The sequence below is a fragment of the Saccopteryx leptura genome, chromosome 3, assembly GCF_036850995.1.
Source record: "Saccopteryx leptura isolate mSacLep1 chromosome 3, mSacLep1_pri_phased_curated, whole genome shotgun sequence".
NCBI lineage: Eukaryota > Metazoa > Chordata > Mammalia > Chiroptera > Emballonuridae > Saccopteryx > Saccopteryx leptura.
In genome coordinates, this window is record NC_089505.1 from 92,224,563 (window position 1) to 92,242,376 (window position 17,814).

At 49.6% G+C, this 17,814-nt stretch overlaps 1 protein-coding gene across 1 annotated transcript; it reads left to right on the forward strand.

The window, feature by feature from the left end:
* The first annotated feature begins 8,015 nt into the window (after positions 1-8,015).
* On the forward strand, positions 8,016-10,819 carry LOC136398267 (PRAME family member 12-like). Its single transcript, XM_066372626.1, has 3 exons — positions 8,016-8,302; positions 8,733-9,302; positions 10,246-10,819. The coding sequence occupies exons 1-3, from the start codon at positions 8,016-8,018 to the stop codon at positions 10,817-10,819; spliced, it is 1,431 nt and encodes a 476-aa protein (XP_066228723.1).
* Positions 10,820-17,814: the final 6,995 nt, after the last annotated feature.

Below are 17,814 nucleotides of genomic sequence, written 5' to 3' on the forward strand. Positions count from 1 at the left end.
AGAGAAGGGGGAGGAGCAGGAAGCATCAACTCCCATATGTGCCTTGACCAGGCAAGCCCAGGGTTTCGAACCATCGACCTCAGCATTTCCAGGTCGACGCTTTATCCACTGCGCCACCACAGGTCAGGCCGAGAAGAGAGGGTATTTCAAAGGCGCAGGAACCTAGATGCACAGAGACAATGGACAGGGCTTGCCTGAGGGGGAGATAAACCCTTTAGACTGGGGGCGTGACAACCCACCATGACCTGCCGGATTAGGAATTTATGATCAGATCACCCTGGGAGGTGACTTTCCCTTATTTATTACAGAGCCCCCTCCCTCCTCTTTTTTTTGTCATTTACATTTCTACAACCCCTGCCTCAAGGTGCATCTCTGTATCCATGGCCCAACCCATTCTGATGCCTAAACACCCCGTAGTCTTCCCAGAGCCCAGCATCTCCCCCTCTTGACTCAGAGGGAGGTGAGCCCATGGCCAATAGCCACAGCCACCATCACAGCCGCCTGGCCCGTTCAGATTTGCATTTGATTCGGACAGACGGTAATGAAACAATGGAGCCAAGAACTGGTGGGCCATTATCTTTAATCCTACCTTGCACTTGGTGGGCGAGAAATACACACAGTTGGGAAACACTTCCCTTTCCATTCATAGCTCCCAAAGCCATTGATTCATCTAAGTTTCCTAGAATCAAAGGTTTCTACCTCACCAGCCTTATTCACCTCTGTTCCCCATCTCCTTTCTGCACAAACTAGCTTCTCCTTCAGCACTCCGCCATCTTGGCTGCTTCTTCCCTGTAAATCTAGTTTCAGGAACCGAGAGAAAACCTCTGGTCTGTCTCATTTTATGGTTTAGAAATCAAAACCTTTGTCCTGACCTGTGGTAGCACAGTGGATAAAGCGTTGACCAGGAATGCTGAGGTCACCGGTTCAAAACCCTGGGCTTGCCTGGTTAAGGCACATATGGGAGTTGATGCTTCCTGCTCCTTCTCCCTTTCTCTCTCTCTCTCTCTCTCTCTCTCTCACACTCTCTGTCCTCTCTAAAATGAATAAATAAAAATAAAAAAAAAACAACCTTTAAGCCAATATACAAATAAGGAAGTCTCCAATACAAAGTCACTTATCTGAGACATAAATGGTATTTCTCATAAGTGTGCACCACCCCACATCATGCAAAAGTCAAGGGTGTGGGGAAAAGCTTAGTTTGAAAAAGATCTTAGTATTAAAAGGGCGGGAAAGGCTTAGTCTTAAAACTAAGCCTTAGGCTATATTGACTTTGCCAGCTTACAGCCTGTCCCCCACGCCCAATGCAAACTATAAGCAAGCAAACATATACAGTATATTATATTTACAATCTTATTTGACCCCCACCCTTCCATTCCTCTGCCAGCCCCAGAGAGGACATCCACTATCTCCTACCCACTCTTTAGAACCCGGCCCTCCAGCTACGCCTCTGGTGTCAATGCAGCTCCACGGTTCCACCAGCCCGTCTCACGTGTTCTGCCGCTAAAACGAGCAAACAACAGATAGGCAGCAGTTGGGTCTTCTGCTTTGCAGAGAAATGAATGGGTAGAACTCCTCTTCTATGAAGTTTTTAACATGTTTGCCACTGGCTAGCACATACTAGCATAAAAGAAAAAGAGAGAAAATATTGAGTTAATTTTTATTGTGGTGAAGAAATGAAAAGCCAGGACCCGGACCTCCCCCATTCATGATAGGTACCCCCTGGGTAGGGGTTCTGAAGGTCATTTCTGCTTCGTAGATGACAAAATGGGCGCCGGAGATGGACTGGCTCGAGGTTGCCCAGTGCGTGAGTCCTGGACTGGGATTTGAACACAGGCAGGGCGGGTCTGCTCGGCCCTTGTGCAAAACTGCCTCTTCAGAGCAATGGCAGCAGAGGCCCCGGGACCAGCGGGGCATGGATGGGTCTGCGGTGCACCTGGTACCCAGGCACATGTGTGTGTGGGTGGTGGTGACCTGGTGCTGCAGACAATATGATCCCACTTGCAGGAAGTCTGGGTTGGCGCTGTCCCTCTCAAGGACACCTGCTGGTCCCAGATGTCCACACACCCCGTAGCGCCCTTCCTCATTTCTCCAAGCATCTGTTCAGTGGCGCTGTCTTCTCTGCGCAACTCCGAGTTCCGCAAAACCAGAGCCTGGCACCCACACGGTGCCCAGGACTGTCTGTGGAATGAGTGACAGGAGGAATGGGGAGGAGCATAGAGGAAGGCAGTTAGTTCTAGGACAAGAGCTCCAGGTGACAGCAGTGGGCTGGCTCATAGCTGGCCTTCCTCACGCCACCAACAGCCATCCACCCATTCCACAGATGTCCAGTGAGCCGCGATTGAGCCCTGGCCGCACAGAGCCTTCCATCCAGCTGACGGGAGGGATATTGGACAGATAAAGAACAGAGTGCTATTGGGGGACAGGCTTACAGATCTAGGGACCTTGCTGATGCCACTTCCAGGATGTCCCCAAAACTGTCCCCAAGGCCACTCAAGTGCAAGCCAGGATCCCCCATCAGGAGCAGCAAAGGTCTCCGAGCAGCCATTCCTGCTTCCCCACGCGCTCTCCCAGGGAACACCGTCCTACAGCGACCACAGGGATTGGAAAACACATATTAGGCCATGTCACAACCTTACTCACAGACTTGCAGTGTTCCCCTGGAAGGTGGTCAAGTCCAGCTCCTCCGCCCTCTCTCCCTGGGCTCCCCTCTATTCAAGGCCTCCCTTCCCGGGACTTCCCCCCTCCTCACAGCAGTCAATGCTGGGCCCACAGTGCCCCCTGCTGGCCAGAGCGACAAGCTCTTCTGGACAGACCTGACACTTTGGATTTAGAAAAGGCCTTGGGAGAGCAGAGGCTGGGGAGAAAGCCAGCAGTGTCACTCTGAGAGAGGAAGGCCTCATCGAACCCCAGTTGGGAGCATGCCTGCTCCCTGGGTTGCGGAAATGGAGCTGGGCTGGAGAGCAGTTGGCATCAGGATGGACCTAGGAGCGTGGCCAGAGCCTCCCCTCAGACCAGCGACCACGTCCGTGCAGGACAGAACGTGGGGCTGCTGTCTGGGTGAGGCATCCACCAGCGTCCTGGGACCTGGACACTGAGTCACCTCCTTCCTGCAGGAACGTCTCTCCCATCGGCAGAGGCCCAGTGCTTGGGCAATTGTAGAAAGAGCTGTGTCATCGACATAGGACACAGGGTGATCGGGGGCTCTCACAGGGAGGGGGGCTGGAGGTTTGGGGGCTGGGACGGTCCTGAGAACAACCTTGTAGCATCCCGGCGCCCCCACCGTGTCCACTGTCTCATGGTCTGGAGCACTGTGGCCAGTGGACAAAGTAGGAAGAGTTTCAGGGTCGCCTCAATCACTGAGAAGTTCTGGTTCTAGAGAACTCAGGACACGTGCCTCCGATTCAGAAGTTCCGGGGCATCCTTTCCTTTTCAAGGTCTCTGACTGGGCTTTTTGTTGTGTTTCAGGTGTCCGTGTGACTTCCGAGCATAAATCACAATGACCACGTGACCGTGTAGCTGACCAGTTCACGTGTCTCTGGGCAGGATGCATGGGCCTGGGTGGGAGACTGGGGGTGCAACCGAGTCTCTCGGGTCCCAACATGGAGAGACTCCAGGGGGAGCTACCCCTCCACCCCGAACCCCTGTCCTCTGCCTGTTTGACCCGTCCTACAAGAAACACTGCCTAATGGCACGTCGTGATCAGAATCCCCATGTCGCTAGAGCTTAGGGACGGGTTTGAAGTTACGTTTGCCTCTGTTGTTACCTAAGTTTGAGGAAATGTCAATTATCTAAGCATACTTGGAAAGGGGCCAGTGGGATAGGGTTAGGCTCCCAGGGCCTCTGGAAAATGGCTGGGGCTACTTGCTGTCGGAAGAGTCCTCTGCAGAAGAACCCTTACCCTCATATAAATGTCTCCTGGTAGCAGCTGCCACGATAACAGGATTACCAGCCATTGGCTCACAGTCTTACATTTAATCTTCTCCAGCCAGTTTTCTGAGCAAATCTCATCATCCCTGAAGGGGCCTCCCTTTTTTCTCTGGAGGGACAGAAGACTTTTGGCCTCAAGGATGGCACTATTCTCCACTTCAGCCTGTTGCCTTTTTAATTTCTAAACTCACCCAGAGGCCTGACCTGTGATGGCACAGTGGATCAAGCTTCGACCTGGAACACTGAGGTCGCCGGTTCAAAACCCTGGGCTTGCCCGGTCAAGGCACATATGGGAGTTGATGCTTCCTGCTCCTCCCCTGTAAAGCCAGGAGCCGCCATCGGGGCCATTCACATGCAGGTTCGCATTGGATTCGGACAGTCGGTAAAGAAACAATGGAGCCACAAACTGGTGGGCCATAGTCTTTAATCTTAGCTTGCACCCGGCGGGCAAGTAAAAATACACACTGGGCTCCAAAACCCAGTCACATTCAGTGCTCACAAAGCCACTGACTTATCCGAGTTTCCTAGAATCAAAGGTTTCTAGCTCACCAGCCTTATTCTCCTCAGTTCCCCATCTCCTTCCTTATCCCAGATACAAACTCTCCACAAACTGGCATCTCACTCAGCACTCCACCATCTTGGCTGCTTTTCCTGGCCTCCTCCACGTGGCCTCCTTTAGCTGCTGGCTCTACTCTCTCTGCTCTCTCATGCTAACCTCAGGAACCAAGAGTGCAAGCTCCCACTCCGTCCCCATTTTATAGTGTAGCTTCCAAACCTTTAATCCAATATACAAAATAGGGAAGTCTCTAATACAAAGACACTTCTGAGGCATGATTGGATTGTACCGCCCCACATCAAAAAGGGTAGGAAAGGTTTAATCCCAAAACCAAGCCCCAGGCTACAAGGATTCTGCCTGCCTTTAGCCTACCCCAACACACATTAATATCACCTGGGCGACGGCCTACTTGTGTCATCTTTAACAAAGTGAGCATAATACATTTTATCTGCCCAACATCCCCCCTTCTCTCTCTCTCTCTCTTTCTCTCTGTCTCCTCTAAAATGAATAAATAAATAAAAATTTAAACTCACCCAGAGAGGAGTCTCTCACTCTCCCTTCTCACCAAAGGGGAAAACAAGTCCCATATATTAACATGGTGTTGAGTCAGTCACAGAACCCCATTAGAATGGCTCAGCTCCACCCCACCCAACCCCTACCCTGACTTTTCACTGTGGTTTTGACCAGACCTCTGTCGGGGAAGCCCTGTGGTCTGGAGGGCCAGCCACATCCTCAATTGCGTGTCCTTGGCTCCCTGCACGAGCTCATGATCTGCTGTGTTCCCTGACATAGAAACTACGTGACAACCTAACGCACCGACACGTTTCTTTGCTTTCCTCTGGGCATCACACCCTTGTCTTCACGAAGCTGTTTTAACTCCGAAATGTTTCGATAATTTTTTTTAAAAAATATTTTATTTATTGATTTTTTTAGAGATAGAGGAGTGAGAGAGAGAGACAGAGAGAGAGAGAAGGGGGGAGGAGCAGGAAGCATCAACTTCCATATGTGCCTTGACCAGGCAAGCCCAGGGTTTCGAACCGGCGACCTCAGTGTTCCAGGTCGACGCTTTATCCCACTGCCCCACCACAGGTCAGGGCAAAAACTTTTTTATTTATTCATTTCAGAGAGGCGGGGGTGGGTTCGTGGAGAGAGAGAGAAGGGGCAGGAGAAGGAAGCATCCACTCCCATATGTGCCTTGACCAGGCAAGCCCAGGGTTTCGAACCAGCGACCTCAGTGTTCCAGATCGGCACTTTATCCACTGTGCCACCACAGGTCAGCATTTAGATAATTTTAACATGGGCAAAGGTCCCGCAACAATGATGCTTTCAGGTTTTGTTGTATTCTAAGGTCAGGGACCGATTACGCCTATCCAGGTCTCACATGGACGGACGATGACAACTATTAGGCCGTCAGTAAAACTCGTCAGTGTCTATGCAATGAGTCAGTTAATGAGTTCTTAACTTTGCCCCTCCCTAATTCTTTCTCTTTCCTGAAGGAATGTTTGATCCAGTCAGTCCAGAGAAAGGTGGAGATCTCAACAGGATTAATGGATGGAGATGGAGGAATCAGGTCTGGCTTTCTGATTGGACATTAGTCGTTGAAAAGGGGGAGATGTGATTACAAAGGCCTATAAAACCTCAGGCACCAAACAAGAGATACAGTAGCCTCCAGCTGCAGAGCCACTGCCTTGGTTCTCCACCAGGTCTGGGATCTGAGCACACAGCCAACCGCACCAGAGCAGGTAAGGTACCGGCCTCGGCTAAGGCACCAGTTCCGCAAGGGAACACACAGCCTGAGATGGCACGGGGGAGCTTTCCTTAGTCTTTCTTTTCAAATGAATGGATTTAAGGCTTCGGTGTTGCCTCTAAGTGTTATAGTTTTGCCTGAATGCTAAATATATATATATATATATATATATATATATATATATATATATATATATATATATTCTTTTTTTTTTTTTTTTTTTTTTTTTAAGTGAGAGGAGGGGAGACAGTGAGACAGACTCCCGCATGTGCTCTAACCGGGATCTACCTAGCAATCCCCATCTGGGGTTGACGCTCCAATCAACGGAACTAAACTCAGTGCCTGAGGCCAATACTTGGACTAGCTGTGCTATCCTCAGTGCCTGGGGCTAATGCTCGAACAAATCAAGCCACTGGCTACAAGAAGGGAAGAGAGAGAGAGAAAGAGGAGAGGGAGGGGAAGAGAAGTAGATTGGGGATCTACTGATGGGGGATCAAACCTGGAATGTCCACACACTGGGGTGATATTCAATCCACTGAGCTAGTCGGCCAGCGCCAATCCCAAACATTTTGATTTTGGATTTGGTTTGTTATTTTTCAATGTCTTAACCAATTATTTTTTCTAATGAAAAACATCTGTTTGTAGTTTAATTTCTTGACATTTTAAAAAATTGATTTTAGAGAGAAACATCAGTTTGTTGTTCCACTCATTTATGCTTCCATTGGTTGATTCTTGTATGTGCCCTGACCAGGGAAGGAACCCCCAAACCTTGACGTGTGGGGATAATGCTCTAACCAACAGAGCTACCCGGCCAGAGCTTTTTCTTGACATTTTAAATGTTTAGTTTGTGCACTTAGATTATAGCTCACATACTTGCTAGTTTTGTGATTTTGCTAGTTAGGCTTCTTCAAAGGGTCGAATCTGTACTATTTCTGAAGTGGTAATTTTAAAAGATTTGAGAGAGAGAGAGAGAGAGAGGAATTTTAATTTGTTCCTGTATGTGCCCTGACTAGGGGCCAAAGCAGCAACCTCTGCACTTCGGGATGATGCTCGACCAATGGAGCTCTCCGCTCAGGGCGCCAATTCTAATAGCTATAGAGATCATGCATAGACATGCTCACTTCAGTGATTTTTCACCTCGAACTCCCAAATACTATCGAATACTGTTTATAACATGGCTTTTTTTATAGTTTCCCATTAAAATTTTTTATTGTACTTTTTAATCTTTGTTTTATTGTTATTTTGTTCTTTTTGCCCCCCCCCCCCCCAGTTTCTATTCTTTGTTTCTTCTCCTTAGTGTGTGTGTGTGTGTGTCTCATTTAAAATTTTAAAGGACGATGGCATCTGCTCCAGGGGCACCTTCCTAATCTTTCCCAGTGGGTTAACTGTGGGAGCGAAGGGTAGAGGCTGTTTGGGCCATGTGAGATTTTCATTTTCTTGTTTTAGGGTGATGGTCTGAGAGTCCCCCCCCCCCAAAGGGTGGGGGCCAGCTTTCGGCCTCCTGGGCACTCACTCCCTGGCTGCCCTGTAATGAAAGATGGAGGTGCCTCTGAGATGCTTGTCCTGGGGGACAGCAGGGGTGGAGCTACGGCTCTGTGGCCACGGAGCTCTGATGGAGCCGGAGGGTAGACGCAGGCTCTCTCACCATGGCCGGGCAGTGGCTCTGGCCCTGAGCTGGCTCTTCTGAAGGCAGGGGGTGTCCGAGTCAACGGGCGTGCTCCCGCTCGGCCTGACACGGATGCCTCTGTCTTGTTTCCTCAGGGTCCCTCTCGCAGTGGTCTGAGTATGAGCGTCCAGACCCCGCCCAGACTCCTGAACCTGGCAGTGAAGAGCTTGCTGAGGGACGAGGCCTTGGCCATCGCCGCTCTGGAGTGTCTGCCCGCCGAGCTCTTCCCGCCGCTGTTCATGGAGGCCTTCTCTGGGGGACACAGGGAGTCCCTGAAGGCGATGGTGCACGCCTGGCCCTTTGGCCACCTCCCTCTGGGGGGCCTGATGCGGGAGCCTCAGCTCGAGACCTTAAAAGCTGCGTTCGATGGGCTTGACATCCTGCTTGCCGAGAAGGTCCGCCCCAGGTGAGGCTGACCCAGGTAGCCTGGGCGGGTCCCGGGCATCTGGGAAGACAGCCGGGGTCAGGGGGTGTGGAGGGCCGAAGGGGGGACCAGAGGTGTCTGATGGTGCCAGCGGAGCTCAGAGGGGCCTTGGACACTGGCGAGCTGCTCTCTTTGGGAAGTAGAGGATGGCTTACGAGGGGGGGAGGCCTGGAAAAACATGCCCTGCCTCCTCCCGGGGGCACTTAGAGGTACTAGAAGTGCCGACCAGGACGGACGGAAGGGAAGAAGGTGGGGGTCAGGGGGTCAGGGGAGGAGCCATTGTTGGGAGGCAGACTGGCCTCAGGGGGGCAGAGTCCGATGCTGCCTCTGCTCTGAGCTGCTGGGCTCCATCCTGACCTGTTGCTCTGGGAGCATCTCAGCCAGTGTCCTGCGTCCCCCCCTCCCCCCACAGGAGGAGCAAACTGCAGGTGCTGGATTTACGGAACACTGGTCAGGACTTCTGGAGCATGTGGTCCGGACCCAGGGACCAGGTGTGCTCGCCGGTGGGACTCGTGACGGTGCCCAGTTGCAAGATGAAGCAGCCCTCGGCTCCCTTGAAGGTGTTCACAGACCTTTGCCTCAGCAGTAGGGCCCCGGACCGATTCCTCACCTACCTCCTCAGCTGGGCCAAGTGGAGGGAAGGGCCGCTACACCTGTGCTGCAAGAAGCTGAAGATCTTTGCCGTGCCCATGAAGACTGTGCGGAAGGTCCTGGCTCTGGTGCGGCTGGACTGTATCCAGGCGGTGGAAGTGAACTGCAGCTGGACCTTGTCCACCCTGGGGATGTTTGCCTCTTACCTGGGTCAGATGAGGAACGTGCGGTTCCTCTCTCTCGCCCACATCCACATACTGGCCGAGGAGGAGGAAGAGCAGAAGCAGTATGTTTCCCAGTTCACCTGTCAGTTCTTCAGACTGCAGCACCTCCGGAGGTTCTACATGGAATCCCCCTCCTTCCTCAAAGGCCGTCTGGACCAGCTGCTCAGGTGAGAGTTTTCACGGGAAAAGCAACACCAAAATGTCTAGTGCATCATGTCTTGTTAGCTGCTGCTGGGTGGTGTCACGTAACCTCCCAAAGAAAAGACGAAAGGACAAACGGAGAGAGGGGCCCTGGAAAGAGAAGCTTTATCGTGAGGTGGGGGGGTTGGACCCACCGCGGGTGGGTTTGTGAATTCTTCCTTAGAGAGCGAGGTCTGAGTTAACCTGGCTTAGGAAGAGGCGAGGGAGGAGGAAAAGCCAGATAGAGCATCTCCAAAGATAAGCTCTGTGTTCGCTAGCTGCGTGAACACATGAGCCTGTGTCAGATTCCCAGGGCTGGTCCTGTGCTCCAGGTAAGGTAACTAGCATAGGGCAATGCATGATTCTGACAATAGGTGGGGGGCGGTGAAAAGGATCACCAGAACTGAGAGGTGGTTTGCTGCGGGCAAAGCAGGGACGTGAGCAGCCCCTGCACACTGGCCACCCCGGGGGATGTCGCAGGATCTTGCGCAGGTTTGTTTTTACGCGTCAGAGTAACTAGCTTCACGTGGCCCAGATATCTGGGTGCCTGGGGCCGAACCAGCAGACGGAAGGCAGCAGATGGAGTCGAGAGCATTTTAGGTCTTGTTTCCCGTGTTAAAAATCAGGGATGCCCCCATGATCGAGACACTATCAGGCTCTCTGAGTGTGAGCCTATGTCTTCCATTACATCCATTCATCCTCGTAAGTGGAGCGCTGTGCTTGTTAGGTGTGGAAAGGAAGCTTTGGGGATTTCATGACCTTGACTCAGTCACGCAAGGGAAGGTGGAAGTCCTCAGCCTGACATGAGAGTGGGTGTCCTGGGTGTTGGCTTTCTTCCGATGGTCAGGTCAACCCTGGGCTTGGATGAATCGGTCCTCTCCCATCTGGAGGCCTCTCCCCTTGACTACTAACTGCTCCGTCTCTCCCCAGGTGCCTGCAGACCCCCTTGGAGACCCTCTGCATAACGAACTGCCCGCTTACGGAATCAGACTTGATACACCTGTCCCGGTGTCCGAACCTCCGTCGGCTAAAGGACCTGGATCTGAGCGGCGTCAGACTGACCGGCTTTAGTCCCGAGCCGCTCCGAGCTCTGCTAGAGGAAGTGGCAGCCACCCTCCAGGACCTGGACTTAATTTACTGTGGGATGGTGGACTCCCAAGCCGAGGCCATCATGCCTGTCCTGAGCCGCTGCCACCAGCTCAGGACCCTCGGCATCTCCGGGAACCTCCTCTCGGTGGCCACGGTGGAGAAGCTGTTGCGTCACACGGCGCAGCTGCGCAGTTTGAGCCTGGAGCTGTACCCCGCCCCTCTGGAGAGTTACAGCGCCGAGGGCGCTCTGGAGATGGGGAGACTGGGCCAGATCCGGGATGAGCTGACAGGGATTCTCAGGGACTTAGGACAGCCCAGGACCATCTGGCTGAGCACCAGCCCCTGTCCGCACTGTGGCAACAAGATATTCTATGATGTGGAGCCCATCCTATGCCCCTGTGATAACCTTGCTTAGTGTAGTGCACCCAGCAACAGCTTTCTTCTGGGCACTTGGAATCTGGAACCTAGGGCCAGAGTTGCATTATCCAGAGGGCGCACACCCGTGTTTCAGACACGTGCTCAGTGTGAATGGGGAAAGGAAGGGACAAATGGAGGGGAGTTGATGGGACCTCAGGGGGGGGCAAGTGTCCTGTAGAGTCAGAGGCAGGAATTTGAATCGCCAGAGTGCGGTTTGGGCCTGAGATGCCCATGTGGAAGTCACCGTGGGGTGGATGGTTGTAAAGGAATGATCAGAAATAAAGAAAACTTCAATGGCAACTGTCTGGCCCTCCATGTTCTATTAACCTGTTTTCTGTTTACACCTCAGGATGCCCCCAGTTACTGCTGGGATGAAAGGCAAAATCCCTTTTAACAAAATACAGGTACTGAAATTATTCAGGCTTATAACACTTTTCCTTAGTACTTCTAGATCACAATAAAAGTATAACTATTTTTTGCCTGACCAGGCGGTGGCGCAGTGGATAGAGCGTTGGACTGGGATGCTGAGGACCCAGGTTCAAGACCCCGAGGTTGCCAGCTTGAGCACGGGTTCATCTGGTTTGAGCAAAGCTCACCAGCTTGGACCCAAGGTCACTGGCTTGAGCAAGGGGTTACTCGGTCTGTTGAAGGCCCACGGTCAAGGCACATATGAGAAAGCAATCAATGAACAACTAAGGTGTGGCAACGAAAAACTAATGATTGATGCTTCTCATCTTTCTCCGTTCCTGTCTATCCCTCTCTCTGACTCTCTCTTTGTCTCTGTAAAAAAAAAAAAAAAAGTATAACCTTTTTGGGGGCTAGGTCATATCAGTGAGAGAGCCTGACTGGGCAGTGGTGCAGTGGATAGAGTGTCAGACTCAGATGCGGAGGACCCAGGTTCGTGACCCCAGGGTTGCCAGCTTAAGTGTGGGCTCATCTGGCTTGAGCAAAAAAAAAAAAAAAAAGAAAAGCTCACCTGGCTCAAGCAAGGGGTTGTTTGGTCTGCTGAAGGCCCGCGGTTAAGGCACATATGAGAAAGCAATCAATGAACAACTAAGGTGTCGCAGCGAAAAGCTGATGATTGATGTTTCTCATCTCTCTCCGTTCCTGTCTGTCTATCGCTATCTATCCTCTATCTGACTCTCTCTCTATCCCTGTAAAAAAATAAAAAAATAAAAAATAAATAAAAATATCAGTGAGAGATTGGCTTTATTCCCACAATTCTGTACCTCCCATCACCCCCCATCCAGGAAGAAGAGAATAGCATGTTTGGAAATTAGCATATCAAGATGGGTAACAGAAAAACCGGGCAAAGGAGTGACCTTGCCTGCGCAGAGTCACTGTATCAGGGAGTTTCTCCTGACTAACCAGTAGGATAGACACAGAGGTATGGAGGATATTTATTACCGGAACTGGCTCACGCGGTTATGGAGGCCACGAAGTCCTGTAATCAGCCACCTGCATGCTGGGGGGACCAGCCAAGCCAATGGCATAACCCCGTCCAAGTCCAGAGGCCTTGAGAACCAGAGGAGCCCATGGTGTCACCCCCAGTCCGAGGCCAAAGCCCTGAGAACAAAGGGAAGCTGGTAGAGGTCCTGGAGTGTGAAGCCCTGAGAGCCAGGAGCTCAGATGTTTGTGAGCGGGGAAGAAGGATGTCTCAGCCAAAGAAGGGAGCATTCATCCTTCCTTCCTTCCCCTTCCTGTTCCACTGGGACGAAGGGTGAAGCCCACCAGCACTGGAAGATCTTACTCAGTCTACTAGTCAGAGGCTAATCCCGTCCACACACACCCAGAACTGTCTTCCCAGCTCTCCGGGCGTCCCTTAGTGCAGTCAAGCTGACACATAAAATTAACTCATCTCAGCAACCCTCAACAAGCGGCACCCAAATGAAGACAGACTCCAAGCTGAGGATGCAGGGGCTGGAGCTGCTGGGTGGGAGGACCAGAGGCAAGACCCTCAGTTCCCCTGTAAAATGGGGACAATGGAGCTCACCCAGCTTAGGGGATTCCTGTAGGATCCATGAAATGATGTATGTTGAGGGCTTGGCTCTGGGCCTGGCATATAGTAAGAGCTCAATAAATAAATGTTTTCCTCCTTTTACCCCTTCCAGCAGAAGCCCCCACGTTTCTTCACCCCTCAATCTTGTTCTCTATGCCTAAAATCAGTGAGGAAAGCAGGGCACTGGGCACGCAATGGAACTCCCTTTCTACATATGGCCACCAATGATCATCATGGCTCACCGGGGCAGCTCTAGCAGTCAGCACAAGGGTGGGGGTGGGGTGGGCATGGGGGCAGGTTGCAATGTCAAAGATTGGATTCATCCCTGGTGATAATCAGAAAAAATATTTCCAAGTCTCAGGATATGTATGCCACCTGCTGGTATCCCAGGGCATTGCAGGCAGGGCCATATTTGTATTTTTAAAAAATCTATTAATTAGCTATTTAAGTATAAATATTTGTGTTGTGCTTTATGCAAATATTAAAGATATAAGTTGCTGCCCTGGCCGGTTGGCTCAGCGGTAGAGCGTTGGCCTGGCGTGCAGGGGACCCGGGTTCGATTCCCGGCCAGGGCACATAGGAGAGCTGCCCATTTGCTTCTCCACCCCCTACCCCCTCCTTCCTCTCTGTCTCTCTCTTCCCTTCCCGCAGCCAAGGCTCCATTGGAGCAAGGATGGCCCGGGAGCTGGGGATGGCTCCTTGGCCTCTGCCCCAGGCGCTAGAGTGGCTCTGGTGGCGGCAAAGCGACGCCCCGGAGGGGCAGAGCATCGCCCCCTGGTGGGCAGAGCGTCGCCCCTGGTGGGCGTGCCGGGTGGATCCGGTCGGGCGCATGCGGGAGTCTGTCTGACTGTCTCTCCCCGTTTCCAGCTTCAGAAAAGAAAAAAAAAAAAAAAGATATAAGTTGCCTTTTGCAACAATGAAGGGAAGTTAGTACTTGGTTTAGAGCCTCACAACAAAATTTAAAACTGATTTTAAAGATCAATGACCAAGAATTGTTCCTTCTTTAAAAATATTTAGAATACTGACCTGTGGTGGCGCAGGGGATAAAGCGTTGACCTGGAAATGCTGAGGTCACTGGTTCGAAACCCTGGGCTTGCCTGGTCAAGGCACATATGGGAGTTGATGCTTCTAGCTCCTCCCACCCTTCTCTCCCTCTCTAAAATGAATAAATAAATTAAATATTTAGAATAAAATTTTAGAGCTGTAAAGATAACTTATTTATTTATTTATTTGAGAGAGAGCAAGAGAGAGAGAGAGAGAGAGAGAAACAGGAAAGGAGAGAGATGAGAAGCATCAGCTCATAGATGCGGCACCTTAGTTGTTCACTGATTGCTTTCTCCTATGTGCCTTGACCAGGGAGCTCCAGCCGATCCAGTGACCTCTTGCTCAAGCCAGTGACCTTTGGGCTCAAGCCAGTGACCTTGGGATTATGTCAATAATCCCGCACTCACCTGCTCAAGCTGGTGCCCTTGGGGTTTTGAACCTGGAGCCTCAGTATCTCAAGTCGATGCTCTATTCACTGGGCCACCACCAGTCAGGCAATGTAATTAAGATATTAACAATATGTTATAATAAACTTGAAAACCAAGACCAAAGGATAAATTTTTCGAGAAATATGAAATGACAAAATTTGTGCAAGAAGAAACAAATTCTGGAAAAGACAAATAAAAAAATATTGAAATGGTAATCAAAGAGACCGCCCACCCCCAAAGCTCCATTTCCATGTGGTTTTCCACACATTCGGGCAATTCCTGTTTTACATAAAGCGGTCCAGATAATATACAATGGGGGAAGCTCTGCAATTGATTTTGTGAGGCCAGCTGTACCCTGTGTTTCTAACCGAATAAGAACACTGTAAGGAAAATAAATTATAGGCCAATCTGGCAAAAATTCTCACTTCGACCAACTGTAGCCAACAATGTATTAAAAAGTACTCTATCACAATCAAGTGAAGTTCATTTCAGAAATACAAAACAACCTCTGAAAAGTCTATCGGTGTACTTCACCACACCGACAGACTAAAAAAAGGAAAACACAGTTGCCTTAAAAATTCAAAAAGAGGCCCTGGCCGGTTGGCTCAGTGGTAGAGCGTCGGCCTGGCATGCAGGGGTCTCAGTTTCGATTCCCGGCCAGGGCACACAGGAGAGGTGCCCATCTGCTTCTCCACCACTCCCCCTCCCCTTCCTCTCTGTCTCTCTCTTCCCCTCTCACAGCTGAGGCTCCATTGGAGCAAAGTTTGCCCGGGCGCTGAGGATGGCTCTGTGGCCTCTGCTTCAGGTGCTAGAATGGCTCTGATTGTGGCAGAGCGACGCCCACTGGTGGGCAGAGCGTCGGCCCTGGTGGGCGTGCCGGGTGGATCCCAGTTGGGTGCATGCCGGAGTCTGTCTGACAGTCTCTCCCCGTTTCCGGCTTCAGAAAAATACAAACAACAACAACAACAACAACAACAAAAAACAAGGGTGCCTGCTTTTTTGCTTTTTTTTTTTTTTACAAAGACAGCGAGAGGGATAGATAGGGACAGACAGATAGGAACGGAGAGAGATGAGAAGCATCAATCATTAGTTTTTCATTGCGCGTCGCAACACCCTAGTTGTCCGTTGATTGCTTTCTCATATGTGCCTTGACCGTGGGCCTTCAGCAGACCAAGTAACCCCTTGCTCAAGCCAGCAACCTTGGGTCCAAGCTGGTGAGCTTTGCTCAAACCAGATGAGTCTGCACTCAAGCTGGCGACTTCAGGGTCTCAAACCTGGGTCCTCTGTATCCCCGACCAACGCTCTATCCACTGCGCCACCACCTGGTCAGGCAGGGTGCCTGCTTTTGCCACTTCTATTCAACATTGTATGAAAAGTTCTAGCCAGAGCAAGAAAAGAAATGAAAATTATAGAACTGGATAGAAAGAAGCAAAATGATCTCTATATGACATGGTCTTATAGGTGCCAAACCCTAAAGACCACATACACACACCCGTTAAAACTAATAAATTCAGCAAAGTTGCAGGATATAAATTTTTTTTTGTTTTTTTTACACAGACATCCAGAGATAGGGACAGACAGACAGGAACGGAGAGAGATGAGAAGCATCAATCATTAGTTTTTCGTTGCACATTGCGACACCTTAGTTGTTCATTCATTGCTTTCTCATATGTGCCTTGACCGTAGGCCTTCAGCAGATGGAGTAACCCCTTGCTCAAGCCAGCGACCCTGGGTCCAAGCTGGTGAACTTTGCTCAAACCAGATGAGAGTGCGCTCAAGATGACAACCTCAGGGTCTCGAACCTGGGTCCTATGCATCCCAGTCTGACGCTCTATCCATTGTGCCACCACCTGGTCAGGCAAGCAGGATACAAAATTAACATGCAAAAATCAGTTGCATTTCTATACAGCAACCACGAACAATCTAAAGAAAGAACTTAGGGAGACAGTTCTATTTATCATAGCATCAAAAAGAATAAAATACTTAGGAATAAACTTAACAATGAAGGCAAAAGACTTATACACTAGACACAAGTTGAAAGAAATAAGACAGCAATATATGGAGCAACATTCTTGTGTTCATGGATTGGAAGACAATATTAAGATGCCAATGCTACCCAAAATTAGCTACAGATTCAATGCAACCTCTATGAGAGATTTTTATTTTATTTTTTGGCACAAATTTAAAACTCCACCCTAAAAATCATTGGAAATCTCAAGAAGCTCTGAATAGCCAAACAAATCTGAAAAGAAGAACAATGTTGGAGAATTCACATTCTCTAATTTCAAAACTTATTACAAAGCTATAGAAATCAAAATAGTGGGATACTGGTACAAAGGTAGATATATAAACCAATGAAGTAGAATAAAGAGCCCAGAAATAAATCCTCCCATATATAATCAGATCGTTTAAACAAGGATGCCAAGCCTGACCAGGTGGTGGCGCAGTGAATAGAGGATTGGACTGGGATGTGGAGGACCCAGGTTCGAGACCCTGAGGTCGCCAGCTTGAGCGTGGGCTCATCTGGTTTGAGCAAGGCTCACCAGCTTAGAACCAAGGTCGCTGAATTGAGCAAGGGGTCACTTGGTCTGCTGTAGCCCCCGGTCAAGGCACATATGAGAAATCAATCAATGAACAACTAAAGAGCCGCAATGAAGAACTGATGTTTCTCATTTCTCTTCCTTTCTGTTCGTCTGTCCCTATCTGTCCCTCTCTCTGACTCTCTCTGTCTCTGCCACAAAAAATAAAATAAAATAAACAAGGATGCCAAGACCACTCAATGGAATAAAAACTATCTTTTCAATAAATGGTATTGGGAAAACTAATAGCCACATGCAGAAGAGTAAAGTTGGACCCTTACTTTTTACCATATACAAACAGTAAATAAAAATGGATCAAAGACCTAAAACTATAAAGCAAGGAGAAGAAAACATGGGAGAAAAGATTCATGACATTGAATTTGGCAGCCGTTTTTTAGCTATGACACCAAAAACTTTGTCAGCAAAAGAAAAAATAGATGTATTGAACTTCATCAACATTAAACACTCTCAGGCATCAAAGAACACTATCAACAAAGTGAAAAAGCAACTCACAAAATGGGAGAAAATATTTGCAAATCTTCTATGTAATAAAGAAATACCATCCAGAGTATATAAAGAAGTCCTACAACTCAACAACAACAAAAACTTGATTAAAAATTGGTAAAGAACTTGAACAGACATTTCTTCAAAGAGAATAAACAAATGACCAATAAGTACATGAAAAGATGCTCCACATCACATTATTAGGGAAAAGCAAATCAAAACCATAATGAGACACCACTTCACACCCATTAGAATGACTATTCCTTAAAAAAAGAAAAAACCCAGAAAAGTACAAGTGTTGGGAGGATGTGGAGCAATCAGAGCCATTGCGCATTGTTGCTGGGAATGTAAATGGTACAGCCACCGTGGTAGATAGTATGCCACTTCCTCAAGAAATAAAACATAGAGCCCTGGCTGGTTGGCTCAGTGGTAGAGCGTC